Raw genomic sequence first — 13,056 nt, forward strand, 5'->3', positions numbered from 1 at the left:
TAAAAATTAAAAAATATAATGTTTAAATTATTTTAACTATTTAAATAATTTTTTATTCTTTTATTATCGATATAATATTAATGTGAAAAGTGAAAAATATCATATTATTATGTTATCTGTATGTCATGTCACGATCTACTATGACATGTCAGTATTGCATATATAAAATTACAATTAATTAAAAATATGTATATAAAAAAATAAATGATGTTTTGATTAATAATAGTTAATAATGATAAGTGCTTACTTAATTGAACATAATAAAAAATTATTTAAATTTTTTAAATAATTTAAAAGTGCTTTTTAAATATTATATCAAATTTATTTCCTAATAATCCTTTTTCAATCGCACCTTTATGCTAATAAAATAGAATTTCAGATTTTTGACAACGGACTTGGATTTCGTAGTTAAGAACCCAATCAAAGTGGAGGTCCATGGTCCATTAATATCCTGAAACGACACCGCTCTGATCGATTATACACGAAACCACGGATTTTAATAGAGCTTTATTAGGGTGTGCAAACTAGGGTTTTGTGTTTCATTTTTATCTCCTCTCCCTTCCCTTCTTGAGCCTCCCTTCTTTTCTGTAGCTGCTGCTTTCCTTCGAACCAAACCAGGTCTGTCTCTCTCTTTTGCTTTCTTTCTGTCACGGTTCCCTCTGTTTGGTTTCCGAGAAAGCCAACGAGAAACTGGGAAATGAAGAAAAAAAAAACCTATACTATCGTTTCCCCTGTATCTGATTTACTTTTTTTTTAATAATTTTCTATTGATTAAGAGTCGGTTTTGACGTGACAAGTGGGTGAATGAATGCAGGTAAGGGCTGCGCCAGAGAGAGTGAAAATGGTTGAGAAAACAAGGGGAAGAAAGGAAGAAGTGGTGACCAGAGAGTACACCATCAACCTTCACAAGCGCCTCCATGGCTGGTAACTTAACCATTCAACCTTTTTTTTTTATTTCCATTGCTTTGCATTCCTTTGTCCTTCTGTCCTTATTATTGTGCTCTTTGCTTGGTGGGTCTTTTTTGGTTTGGTTGGAAACTACCTTCTTGCTTTCAAAGTTGCTTGCTAGCTTTATTATTCTCTACAATATTCAATGATGCATATCAATCTTATTGTTAATTTGACCTTGAGTGTTTGTGGTATTGACGTTGTTTGTGATAAGTGGGCTAGCTATTATAATCAAGAATTTAGTTGGCTAAGTAAGGGTTTTTCATGGGGATAAGAAACTGAACTTTAGAGGAGGGTGTGTAAGCAATCGTGAGATTCATAACGCTTAGATTGAAAGGTTTTCTTATTGTTGGGAAATGGGTATTAGTGAAAAGTGATGCCTCAAGGTGGTGCCGCTGTGTAAGGCTGATTTTGTGCTTGGTTTTAATTATAGGAAAACAATGCTTAACTGGATGACCATGGCTAGAAATTACTAGTATTTTTATGGCATTGTCATAATTTCAAGTATAACATATTATAGTATGATATTCTTGTCTTGTTGACAGCATTAGCTATAGGGAATAATCTAACTATACTTCTGTATTGGGTGGGATTAGAAGTTACTGCTGCAGCACAGTATCAATATGTTTGGAAGTAGGTTTAATCATATACAAACTAATGATGTCCATCAAAAGGTCGAGTAACTTATTTTTAACTATCTTCTTGTTTATCTTGGAAACAGCACATTCAAGAAGAAGGCTCCCAATGCTATAAAGGAGATCAGGAAGTTCGCTCAAAAAGCCATGGGAACAAAGGATGTGAGAGTTGATGTCAAGCTGAACAAGCACATTTGGAGCAGAGGGATCCGAAGTGTCCCAAGAAGGGTTAGGGTTCGCATTGCTCGCAAGAGAAATGATGATGAAGATGCAAAAGAGGAGCTCTACTCTCTAGTCACTGTAGCTGAAATCCCAGCTGAAGGACTGAAGGGTTTGGGTACCAAGGTCATTGATGATGATGAGTGATTTATTCATCTCTGGTTTATGAAAACTTCCATTTTGTTGACAAACAAGTTTACACCAGAGTTTTGGCTAGTGTTACAATTGTGACTTGTGAGACATTATTTTTCTTACATATTTGGTTTATTGTTGTTTAGACATTTAAGGTTGGTGCTTTTTACTTTTGGTTGTAGTGGAGATGGGTACTCTAGAGCTTTATAAATAGATTCAAAACTATCTTTAAAATGGATGAATGGTTTTTGGATTTAGGTTCATAAATTTTCTTCTCGGAATCCAGACACAGCTACCAGTAGTAGCTCCCGTGATTTATGAACATAGGGTGGCCACCGGCCAAGCCAGAGGAAAATTTTATGTATTAACTTGGAGTTAGGTCCTCGTGCAATTGTAAGTTTCCCGCAGATTCAGAGTATTGGTATTCAGCTAAGCTACTACCGTCGTTGAATTGAGCTCAGCCAATCCTTTTAGAGGTCTTGATATAACCGAGTGAATACCTAGTTGCCTACGACTTACGTGAATTAAGTCAAGCCTACCTGATTATTATGTTCAATGAGGCTTGAATAATGCCCTTATGCGAAAAAGGAATTGCTCCTGGCACCATTCGCAATGGTACAAAAAGGTTGGAACTGTTTTCAATTGAACCCAAGAGGGTAGAATCTGCGATGGTGCATTGAGGCCAATGAATGTGCACAAATTTATCTTTATGGTGCAATAGCATATCAAGTTGGTAAGTATATAGACTGTTGAAACTTTATGGTACACTCAACTAGTAAACACCCCAACACGTTATAAAAAGAACAAGAATCCTCCAACTCTGGTTTTTGTCCCTGTTTGTCCAGTGAGAGTTACCGGAGGACGACATTGTACATCCTTTCTCCAACCCATTTGACTCGCAGTAGCTGCTTCTAAATCCCAATCCTGCAGCCATTATCTTGTGCCGTCTGATACCCAGTTGAAACAGACTTCTAGCCAGCCTTGAAAGCATACATATAGCTTCTGAGTTTTCTCACTTCCTCTGATGACTCGGAAAGGAGATGGTCCACATAGAGGCATACCCCAGATCCACTGCAAGTTCAATGCATAAGTAAGAATTTAAGATGCATAGATAAAGAAAGGCAGGAAAATAGAACATACCTGAAGGGCCCAAGAGGAAGCCATATAACATCCCAACGGAATTTTGGCATTCTACCATGCAAATTAGCATTGCATCAGTAATAAGTGACTGAGGATATAAGATATTAGAACATCCAGAAGGGTGAATAAACTTAAGCAAACCAAGAAGATCCCAAGGGCCTCTTTATTACAAAAGAAAATAAAACTGAAAAAACTGCCCTAGAGACCAATTTCATAACATTACAAATGCAGCTCCTAAGCCGGAAACTGCTTTAACTAAATGTATTTCAATGTTTATATAGAATCCAACACAAGTGTATCTGATTAAAAATGACTGGAATCCAAAAGGTTTGATTGGAGTTGATCACCCATTACTTTATTTCATTCCCCTTAAAACCACAACACTTTCACCACCCCCTTTTTTCACCCACAATTAACCATCATATATTGTTCTTTCAAATTTTCATGGCACCAGCAAGACAATCATTATGGATAACAGATATCAAATATATGAAGGAGTTAAAATTCTGAGACTCTGATGTACCTCAGCATGTAATATAACCAGAAAACTGCAAGCATAAGGCCAACAAAGCATGAGTACTCAATCCATCGTCTGTGATCCTTTGAATTATTAAGTAGGCCCATAATGGCCATTGAGCAAACTAAAACAGCTAGCCAATCTGTTAAAGGATAAACTTAGAAAATTTACCATATCTCACAGTTATAAAGATTAAAAACCATATCATCCATGTTGAATGTAATACAAGGTGGAAAATATCTACAATAAATAGCATATTCAAAAAAAAAAAATCCTAAAACAATATGGCTACATTTCACCAAAAGAATAGCAAAAGTATAGACTTTTGGACTAAACTATGTACTATTTCAGCAAAAAATTATAACATGTAACAAGCACAATTAGCTACTGAAGGAATGCAAATCGATGAGGATAAGAAAACAGTCAAACCTGCAGTTATTATCATCCATGAGCCAACATCTTCCATGAAATAAGCATGGTATCGCTGTTAATCAAAAGGAAACGAGTTATATTTGATGATTGGTGCTAAGAAAAAAGAAATAGTATACAATCAAATGGACACTCAAATGAATTAATTATCAACTAAATACAATTCAGAGCAAAGTGCATTGTGGACCTTGCCAAATCCAATTACATTAGCAATTTTATAATCACGTTCATAATTTTTCCAAGAGAAATGCTCTATAATCGTGATAAGTTTTCTGGTCATATCAAGCAATTGGGTTCTATGAATGAGCAAATCGTACCAGTTCCCATGGAAATAAAGCTTGCTGATAGATGGAGTATAGAAGAAACGCGGAGTAACAAAAGAGAAGTGCTGCAAACACGCTCTACTCAAAAAAGGAATAATATGAGTAAAGAAATTAGAATTGCAAGCGAAGGGAAAGATAAAAGGCTTTTTTTTTTTTTTTTTTTTTTGTTTCTGAGTTTAGGAAGAACCAAAGTTACAACCTTCCATTGAAGACTTTGCTGAGCATGCATCCTTTCAAGCGATCGGACCACCTCCTCTTGTTCTGCAAATTTCAAAACATACCCTGAATGAAAAGCTTTCTTTTTGTTACTATTATTCAAATGGAACATAAATCAAAATTGTTATCTGGGCTAAAGAGAAAGAGAAAGGGAAAGACCATGTGTATCCATGGGACGAGAATCGTCGAGAGTTGGGAGCGAGAACTTGTCATCTTCAGATTTTCGAAAATTTCTCGCTAATTTCCTCATTTTCAAACCTAATTCGCAAAAATGAACCAACTGTTCATCCAAGAATAAAAGATCCTGCAGCCGATTCAGAGTTGAAAAGCCCAAGTAGATGCCATTGCCAGGTCGTCGAAACTCGTAACTCAAAACTAAACGAGGCAGCTATACGGTGCCGTTTCCCAAACTCTGGCAGCAGTTTTGTAAATGATTCAAATTTTAGGTATTTGCTTAAGATTTCTACCAGTACTAATTTCCAATATGCGTACTAACGTAGGATTCATAATCAAGTATTACAGTAATTGATTTCTTTAAAGTTGTTAGAAGTAGTAGTTTTTACCATTTAATTTATTTACTAAATATAGAACTGTTAATTAAACATGTTAAATTATATTTGGGATCACTTAAATATTTATCTAAGGACCATGGCACCCAATATAAAATCATGCACACATTTATGTTGGTCGATATTTCAACATTATAGTAATGCATTTATAAAGTAAAGGGATGGATCGCAAGATGTGGAATGGATCACGAGATATGGAGCGCACAAACGCAAGACAAGGCTTCTTTGATAAGAAAATAATAATAATGATACTAACATATAAAATATAACAAACAAAAAATGGGGGCTGTTATGAAATATAGCAAGAGTAAGAATGATGAAACAGTTTTACTACTACAATTTGTTTCAATCAAATCAAAATAATATAGGAGTAATCAACACTAAGGGAAAAGACTAACATCCTTGTGTGTTTTTTTAAGCTGAAAATGAAGACCATTTTCTCAGGTCATCTGGGGAATACCCGATCAAAGATCAGCCCTCCCTGGATATCGCGGGAAGGGAATAACATCTCTAATGTTGTCGATGCCAGTGGCAAAGAGAATCATTCGTTCAAAGCCTAAACCAAATCCACAATGTTTAACAGTTCCATAGCGCCGCAGGTCAAGATACCACTCATATGGCTCAAGAGGCAGCCCCATCTCTGTAATTCTGTAAGGAATAGCCACCAAAGACAGGTTCATTATTATGTTCAATCTCCCAACGGTTCACTATCTATAAAAGAATATCCTATACTAATGATATGACTAAGACAAAGCTTAGCAGTACAAAACTAACATACAATCATGATATGAATCAAGGAAACACTTCCTCATACCTTTCCCGGATAACATCATAACGCTCTTCCCTTTGGCTTCCCCCAATTAATTCTCCAACCTGAAATATTTGACATATATCCACTCACAAATGTGAGTATGTGACAAAGGAAAACGGAAAGATTGTGAATGAACATGTGATGTACAGAATGAAAACACCCACCTTGGGCACAAGGACATCCATAGCAGCAACTGTTTTTAAGTCATCATTGAGCCTCATGTAGAACGCTTTAATTCCCTTTGGGTAGTTATAAACAATAACAGGCTTCTGAAATTTAACCTCTGTCAAGTATCTGCGAGATACCAAGGTATCAGCATCCACATTTCAAGCAGGTAGAAGGCATTAATTATACAGACTTGCATACCTTTCATGCTCAGATGCTAAATCAATCCCCCACTCCACCTCATTTTCAAATTTCTTACCACCTCTCACAGCTTCCTCTAACAGCTCCACTGCTTCTGTGTATGATATACGTACAAAAGGAGTTGACGCAACCATTCTCAGCCGGTCAATGCAACCTTTATCATAATTTTTAGCCATGAATTCCATATCATCAAGGCATTTCTCAAGCAACCATTTACACATATACTTCACATATGCCTCAGCACAGCTCATGTCATCCTGCAGAAGTATTCAATCCTTGATTTAACTTCAAAATGAATATTTTTATGGATCACAAATGAATCTAAAAGGAGTATTATAGTGCTAGAAATACCTGAAGATCTGCAAATGCTATTTCAGGCTCCACCATCCAAAACTCGGCCAAATGCCTTGAAGTGTGAGAGTGTTCAGCACGGAAAGTTGGCCCAAAGGTATACACGTTACTAACAGCACATGCATAAGTTTCAACCTGTAGTTGGCCAGAAACTGTCAAAAAGGCTTGGCGAGCAAAGAAATCTTGAGTATAGTCAATCTTGCCATCCTTTTGGGGGATCCCAGGTTTCAGTTTAGATCTCTCCTCCAGCTTTGAGAGACTCTCCTTCGCTTTATTAAGTTCAGCCACAGAAGCAGCAATATCCGCCTTGCTTGCTTTAGCAGCTTTCAGTTGTTTAACAGCCTCCCCCCTCTCACTCACAAGTTGCCTAGCTGCTTCTATATCTGCTTCTGATGGAGGAGGATTTTTAATCAGCTCCTTCTCCAACTTTTCAGCTTCACTAATCAAAGTTGTAACTTGAAACATTTCACCAGCACCCTCACAATCACTAGTGGTTAAAATTGGAGTATGCACATAAAGGAAATGATGTTCTTGGAAGAAAGAGTGAGTGGCAAAAGCAAGTGCATTCCGAATTCGAGCAATTGCAGCAATCTGAATTTATGAATAATTACCAACAATTACAAAATAAGAAAACAATAAATAGCAAAATAATTACACAAAAACTCTAAGGCATAATAAAGATGAAAATACCAACATTATATTGATCCCCAAAGTTATCGAATTTTTCTTACCAAAAGTTCATACTTGGTTTCGAATTGAACTGTGAAATGTTACTAGTCCGGAAATTTGACAAGCTTTCCCTTCACTATATTTAATAGTATTAAAATTTTAAGATTCTTTTTATAGAAAATACTATAGTTTTAGAACGTTCCGAATAAGAAAGATAAGCGTTCAATTTGGGGAGAGATCCACACCGTGTTGGTCCTAGATCGAAGATGAAGATGATCCCTCAAAAATTCAAGCGTGAGCTTCGTTTTTGGTATCGGGTACTTAGCAGGATCCACCTCGCCTATATGAACCACTTTTTCGACCCGAAGCTCAATCCTCTGCCTCGTGCCTTCAGGCGGCACCTTCAATATTCCATCAACCACCACGCACGTGCCGGTCGCCACCAGCTTGCTCAGAACAGCCACGCCGGCGTCCACAATCACCTGCAAGTTCGCCGGACAAGACCCGTCGTTCAGTTCCAAGAACGCGAACGTTCCTTTCCCTTGCTCTCTCCCCGTCCTCACCCAACCAGCGGCCCGGACTCGTTGCCCCGCAAGGCCAGCCCCTCCGTCGGGCCGGCCAACGATGGACCGGATCAGGACGCGGTCAGAGAATGCGTGGTTCTGAACGGCGTCGGTCAAGTCCATCGCGGCAAGTTGGTCAGCAGGCGGCGCCGCCTGATCTCTTTCCACCATTGGCTTTTCGAGCGCGATTGAAGTGAGCAACAAAAATGACGGCTATGGATTTAGAACCTTAAGATAAACCCTAAAAAATGGATTTTATCTGTGGTCAGTGGTAATCTGTTGGAGCCAGGACTACATTAGTTTTAGCTGTTAATGTTTGGTTTTGTACACGTGTATTTTTTATGGGGTGTAGTTAATGACTCCCGCGGAATCTGTGATTCCTTTGCGGTCTGAAACGGACGAACTGATGTTAAGGGTTCTAAAGCGCGTTCTTTTAAAGCGGAATCTTTGTTTCAGGTGGGAGAATCTGAATTTGTCCGAAATGCAACAGCTGTTTTGACCAAACAGAATTTTTTTTTTTTCATATTTCTATTTTAATTAGTAAAAGTAAAAATCTATTATGTACAAAACATCTCTTATGTTGTATTTGGATAATGGTATTTAAATTTTTCTTAAATTTTATATTATAATTTAGTTTACTTATAGAAAATTATTTGAGATTGTAAATTTTTAAGTTAAGATAAAACAATTTTTTTTTGAAAAGTAAAAAAAATACATAATATCTTAAAAAATATTTTGAACAATTTAAAAAAATTTAAATAAACCTTATTTTTTTATTATCTTCAATCAAGTAACTATTTTTATATTTTAAATCAAATAAATTTTTATAATTAATAATAAATTAACTACCATTAACCAAAATATTAATAATAAATTCTTACATTCACGTGGTGTTAATATAGTATTTGACGTAAATAGTGCAATATCACGCATAATATCATCATTTATTATGATACGTTAACATACAATATTAACATAATATTATATAAAAATAATTAAAATAAAAAAATAATAACTTGTTTGAATTTTATTTAATAATTTAAAATTTTATTGAAATATTATGGTAAAAAAATTATAAAATACATAGACAAAAACATGGGAAGATGAAGAAGAGGGTCCGAAAGGAACGAACAAAAAAAAAATATTTATTATCCTATTGTTATATTTTTCTTAATTTATTTTGATGAATATTTTGATTTACTAAATGTTTAACACATCTATTTTTTTTTATTTACTGAAATATTCTATGGAAAATTTACTCAATTAAAATTATTTTGATGAAGTAAATTAAAGTTTGGATTTCCCAAATGTTTAGCCGTCTCATCGAAAAAAAGTTATTGCACGTGATGATTGATTTCAGAAGTAAAAGACTAGGTGATGGGCTTGTAATGTTTTGTCAGCAAGGGTTCATGAAAAGGCCCAAGCACGATTTATTATGAGCTCAATGGGCTTTAAAGTTGAAAGATCCTAAACATTGTTCACTTTGGACTTCGAAGGACCCAAATTTAACTTTCTGGGTTTAAACCAGACCCACAATTCTCCACGACTATATATGAGCATTTCAAAACCCTAACCATAGTCTTTCTTATTCTCTGCTCACCGCCAGAAGCCAACCGAGGAGATCAAAGAACAGCCGCAGCCATGGGTAAATCTCCAAAGCTTCCTCACCTAATTTATCTTCGTTTACCAAGGGTTTCGCCCTGGGTTGGATGTTGATATTTGAACGCGTTGATTATTTCAGGTAAGGTTCACGGATCTCTAGCTCGTGCCGGTAAGGTGAGAGGCCAAACTCCTAAAGTGGCAAAGCAAGACAAGAAGAAGAAGCCCCGCGGCCGCGCTTACAAGAGGATGCAATACAACCGCCGTTTCGTCACCGCAGGTGATTAATTTTTTCACTCTATTTCATTTCCTTTTGTGGGTTTTCAATATTTGATTTGGATAATCTGGTTCGATCTTGTATATTGTTGTATATTCGATTTTGAGCTTATTGAAGTTCTTTCACAGGTGAAAAACCCTTTTTTTTTGTTACTTTGTCAGTGTTATGTTTGTTTATAGTTAATTTTTATTGGGGAACTTTTCCTCTAGAAATGGGATTCGCTTTTGCTCTTTGAAGAACTTTTACTGTGAACTGAATTTCACTGAAATTAAATGAATATAAAAGAAGATATGAATATTTATTAATTGAGACAAGTAATTTATTTTGTTTTGGGGTCTTTGCAGTGGTTGGATTTGGCAAAAAGAGGGGACCTAACTCATCTGAGAAGTAAGAACTGTGAAGGTGAAGAAGGCAAGAATTTGCTAGCTTTGATGGATTAATTAAGTCTTGGTTTTTTTGTAATGTTTTGTGATACTTATTTTTAGCTACTGGTGTCAAGGATTGAGATGAACTTTCATTTTGTTAGCTAGAGATGATGATGTGATTTTGTCATTAATTATGTTAATTTTTGGTTTATTATGAGTTTTGTTTCTCCGTCACCCATGCCAGATTACTGCTACTGCTATTACGACATCAATGCTTAAAAGTTAAAACTACGTCTTTCAATAATGAATGAATTATTGTTTTATATTGTTTAACTTCACATTTGATTCTAGAATTGATTAATAGGCAAGGTTATGGTTATAGGTTAACCAGTGTTATTCCTTAGGAAGGAATCTAGCTGAACCATTGATGAGGGATTAGGCTCTTTAGTTCTGCTAACCTTTTTCCCATCAAAGGGAAATATTAAATATGCGTTTGATGAGTCTCATTCTCTTTCAATTCCTCAATCTGTGTTTTGCAATGGTATCATGGCGTTCACTTTGTGGGCATGCGCTTCGTAATCCAATAACAAGGTTTTGAATCCCATGGGGTTTATCCACTATTTGCCATACTCAACGGAAAAGGGTTTACACTTAACAGGAAATGGATTAATGATGTTAGAACAGTGTTAAATCTATATCAAATGCAGTGCAGCTATTGTATCTCTTAATTTCATCTCCTACTGTTCTACCAATATTGCAGGCTTATTTTTCATCCGCCACAGTGCAAGTCTAGCTATCCTAGAGACATTAATCAAAGGATATCATACCATACCATTAACACGTTAATAGTTTTCTTTTTCTTTTTCTCATTCAAAATTCTGACAATTTTTTTTCAGTATCCAATATTCAATACGAAGATCAGATGGATTCCATTGAAAAGACAAAGAAACAACAATATTTATTCAAAAAAAAAAGGTCCTCCTAAATAATCAGTTCTTTTTTTTAATTTAAAAAAGGAGAAGGGAAGAAATAAAGAGAAGAAGTCAGTTTTCAACTCCGAGAAGCCCATCAAGCACAGCAGATGCGGTTGCAGTCCTTAACCATGGTATCACTCCTTCGTCCCTGCAATGAACATGCAGTCAATGGTACCTATGCTCGTGTTGAGATTAAGCAATATATTAACAAATGATTATAACCAAGAGACAATTACCGATTCCACTGATTTGTTGCAAAATGTAATCACTGCCTTTAAGTTCTCATCACGCTCTTCAGCGCTCATAGCACTATATGCATGATCTGGTGAAGCCCTAACTGAATGAGTAGAGCTAGTTTTGGAAGCTGCGACAGAATCTCCTTTGCTTGATTTTTGTTTGCTTTTGGGTTTTGATCTTGCAGGACTGTAACATGTCAAATACTGCTTCACCGCCTTCCAAAAACTGGCATGACTTTTCCTGGACTTTGCCGCTGGAGAAGGTGTGGCAAACATCAGACCATTGGATAGGGGTGAGAGGGATGAGATGGTATCGGTGGAAGCTCTGGGATGTTGGAGGGTTTTGTTCCTGGAGGAGGAGATAGGACTCAGAACCCAAGAATCATTGGAGGCACCGTGGAACCCCATGGGTCAATCTCTGCGTCTCTTCTAACAGAGTAGGTATTTTAAATTCTTGTCAAAGAAATTTCCTCGTCTCCTCTACTGCCTATTAAATGAAAATACCTACTGCTAATTTTTGCAAGTTTGAATTTTCCTACACATTTATAGGCTATACAACTGATGTTACCATGTATATATATTTGTTGTTTACTTATTTACTAACGTCGGCTTCGTTTGAGAGAGAATTATGGGCTGTATCGATTAATGCTCCAGTTTTTGTTCCTGTTGACAACTCAACTTCCTAATTGGACAACACTTGGATTTATTGACTCAGTGATTATTTCCTATTGGGATTCAGCCGCTAAAAGAAGGCAAAGAGCCTATGACTAGCGTGCTCCTACTTGGATTTCAATGAATCTGAATTCTACAAGCAGTAGCCTACTCTGATGTGCACCCATGAGCATTGGAAAAGTTCACAAGATCATGCAATTTACTTCTTTACTATCTATAAAAATGAAAAAATCGTTTCCCCATCAAGAAATATGTTATAGTCATTGGATTTTTGCTTCCAAACCATTCTCGTCCTCCCGAGCGAGGCATTTTCCTCGCTCCGTTTATTCATAAAAAAATGTTGACAGGCAGGGATGACGGCGGGCCGTTTTTAACAGAACAAATCAAGTGGTCATTGTAATACCTATAATCAGTTATGGTAGTATTACGCTTGATTAGGTTTCGGGTAGAATTTGGATAGAAGAGTTAAGATATCCTTTAATCGAATTCGATTATTTTTTAATAAAATTGGATTAATTTCCAAACTAAATCTTTTTTATTAAATTCATTTAATGAATTATAATATATTTTTTTGTTTTTAATAGTCATTTTTGCTGATAAATTAAAAGATTATTTTGTACAATTAATAACATGTTAAAGTTTTTCTCTAATTTTAATTGATTTCGATTTCAAATAATTTAAAAATAAATGAATATTCAAATCGTTACTAATCTACTCGCAAATCAACATTGTCAAATGAAAACGTTAAGAGTTACATGAATGATGTGCTCTCATTTATCAATTGTCATTAGTGATGAGGAATGAATGTTGAGTCTGCATCAAATCAAAATATAAAAGTCCTTGAATCATGATCTCACCTAAAAAAAAAAGATGAGATGGATTTAAATTTATAAATAAAAACCTTCCTCCAACTATAAAACATATTTTTTAAAATTAAAAACATCCACGACAAGAACTATCTAAACAAACTTCACTGATGTGAGACTTTCTTAAAAGATGTCAAGATCAAATAAATCCAGAGTTATGTAAAGATCTCTTTCTTCTA

General features: G+C 35.6%; 5 protein-coding genes across 6 annotated transcripts; 2 read left to right on the forward strand and 3 right to left on the reverse strand.

The window, feature by feature from the left end:
* Positions 507-2,172, forward strand: LOC18588452 (60S ribosomal protein L31). Its single transcript, XM_007012863.2, has 3 exons — positions 507-618; positions 815-924; positions 1,670-2,172. Exons 2-3 carry the CDS (start codon positions 842-844, stop codon positions 1,947-1,949), a joined length of 363 nt encoding a protein of 120 aa, XP_007012925.1. The 5' UTR covers positions 507-618; positions 815-841; the 3' UTR covers positions 1,950-2,172.
* LOC18588453 lies at positions 2,577-4,969 on the reverse strand. 2 transcript variants are annotated; one of them, XM_007012864.2, is made up of 7 exons: positions 4,719-4,969; positions 4,543-4,625; positions 4,338-4,421; positions 4,021-4,075; positions 3,598-3,733; positions 3,075-3,125; positions 2,577-3,005 (listed from the first exon to the last, which is right to left on the reverse strand). In XM_007012864.2, exons 1-7 carry the CDS (start codon positions 4,807-4,809, stop codon positions 2,906-2,908), a joined length of 600 nt encoding a protein of 199 aa, XP_007012926.1. In that variant the 5' UTR covers positions 4,810-4,969; the 3' UTR covers positions 2,577-2,905. The 2 variants fall into 2 exon arrangements, with proteins under 2 accessions (XP_007012926.1, XP_007012927.1); XM_007012865.2 differs by having other exon boundaries at positions 2,611-3,005; positions 4,543-4,604; positions 4,719-4,954.
* LOC18588454 (asparagine--tRNA ligase, cytoplasmic 1) lies at positions 5,326-8,141 on the reverse strand. The gene is made up of 6 exons (XM_007012868.2): positions 7,571-8,141; positions 6,657-7,247; positions 6,306-6,562; positions 6,104-6,233; positions 5,943-6,001; positions 5,326-5,776 (listed from the first exon to the last, which is right to left on the reverse strand). The coding sequence occupies exons 1-6, from the start codon at positions 8,057-8,059 to the stop codon at positions 5,593-5,595; spliced, it is 1,710 nt and encodes a 569-aa protein (XP_007012930.2). The 5' UTR covers positions 8,060-8,141; the 3' UTR covers positions 5,326-5,592.
* On the forward strand, positions 9,423-10,346 carry LOC18588455 (40S ribosomal protein S30). Its single transcript, XM_007012871.2, has 3 exons — positions 9,423-9,533; positions 9,630-9,767; positions 10,109-10,346. The coding sequence occupies exons 1-3, from the start codon at positions 9,530-9,532 to the stop codon at positions 10,153-10,155; spliced, it is 189 nt and encodes a 62-aa protein (XP_007012933.1). The 5' UTR covers positions 9,423-9,529; the 3' UTR covers positions 10,156-10,346.
* LOC18588456 lies at positions 10,353-12,294 on the reverse strand. The gene is made up of 2 exons (XM_018126565.1): positions 11,340-12,294; positions 10,353-11,251 (listed from the first exon to the last, which is right to left on the reverse strand). The coding sequence occupies exons 1-2, from the start codon at positions 11,745-11,747 to the stop codon at positions 11,198-11,200; spliced, it is 462 nt and encodes a 153-aa protein (XP_017982054.1). The 5' UTR covers positions 11,748-12,294; the 3' UTR covers positions 10,353-11,197.

The sequence above is a fragment of the Theobroma cacao genome, chromosome 9 (assembly GCF_000208745.1).
Source record: "Theobroma cacao cultivar B97-61/B2 chromosome 9, Criollo_cocoa_genome_V2, whole genome shotgun sequence".
Classification (NCBI taxonomy): Eukaryota; Viridiplantae; Streptophyta; class Magnoliopsida; order Malvales; family Malvaceae; genus Theobroma; species Theobroma cacao.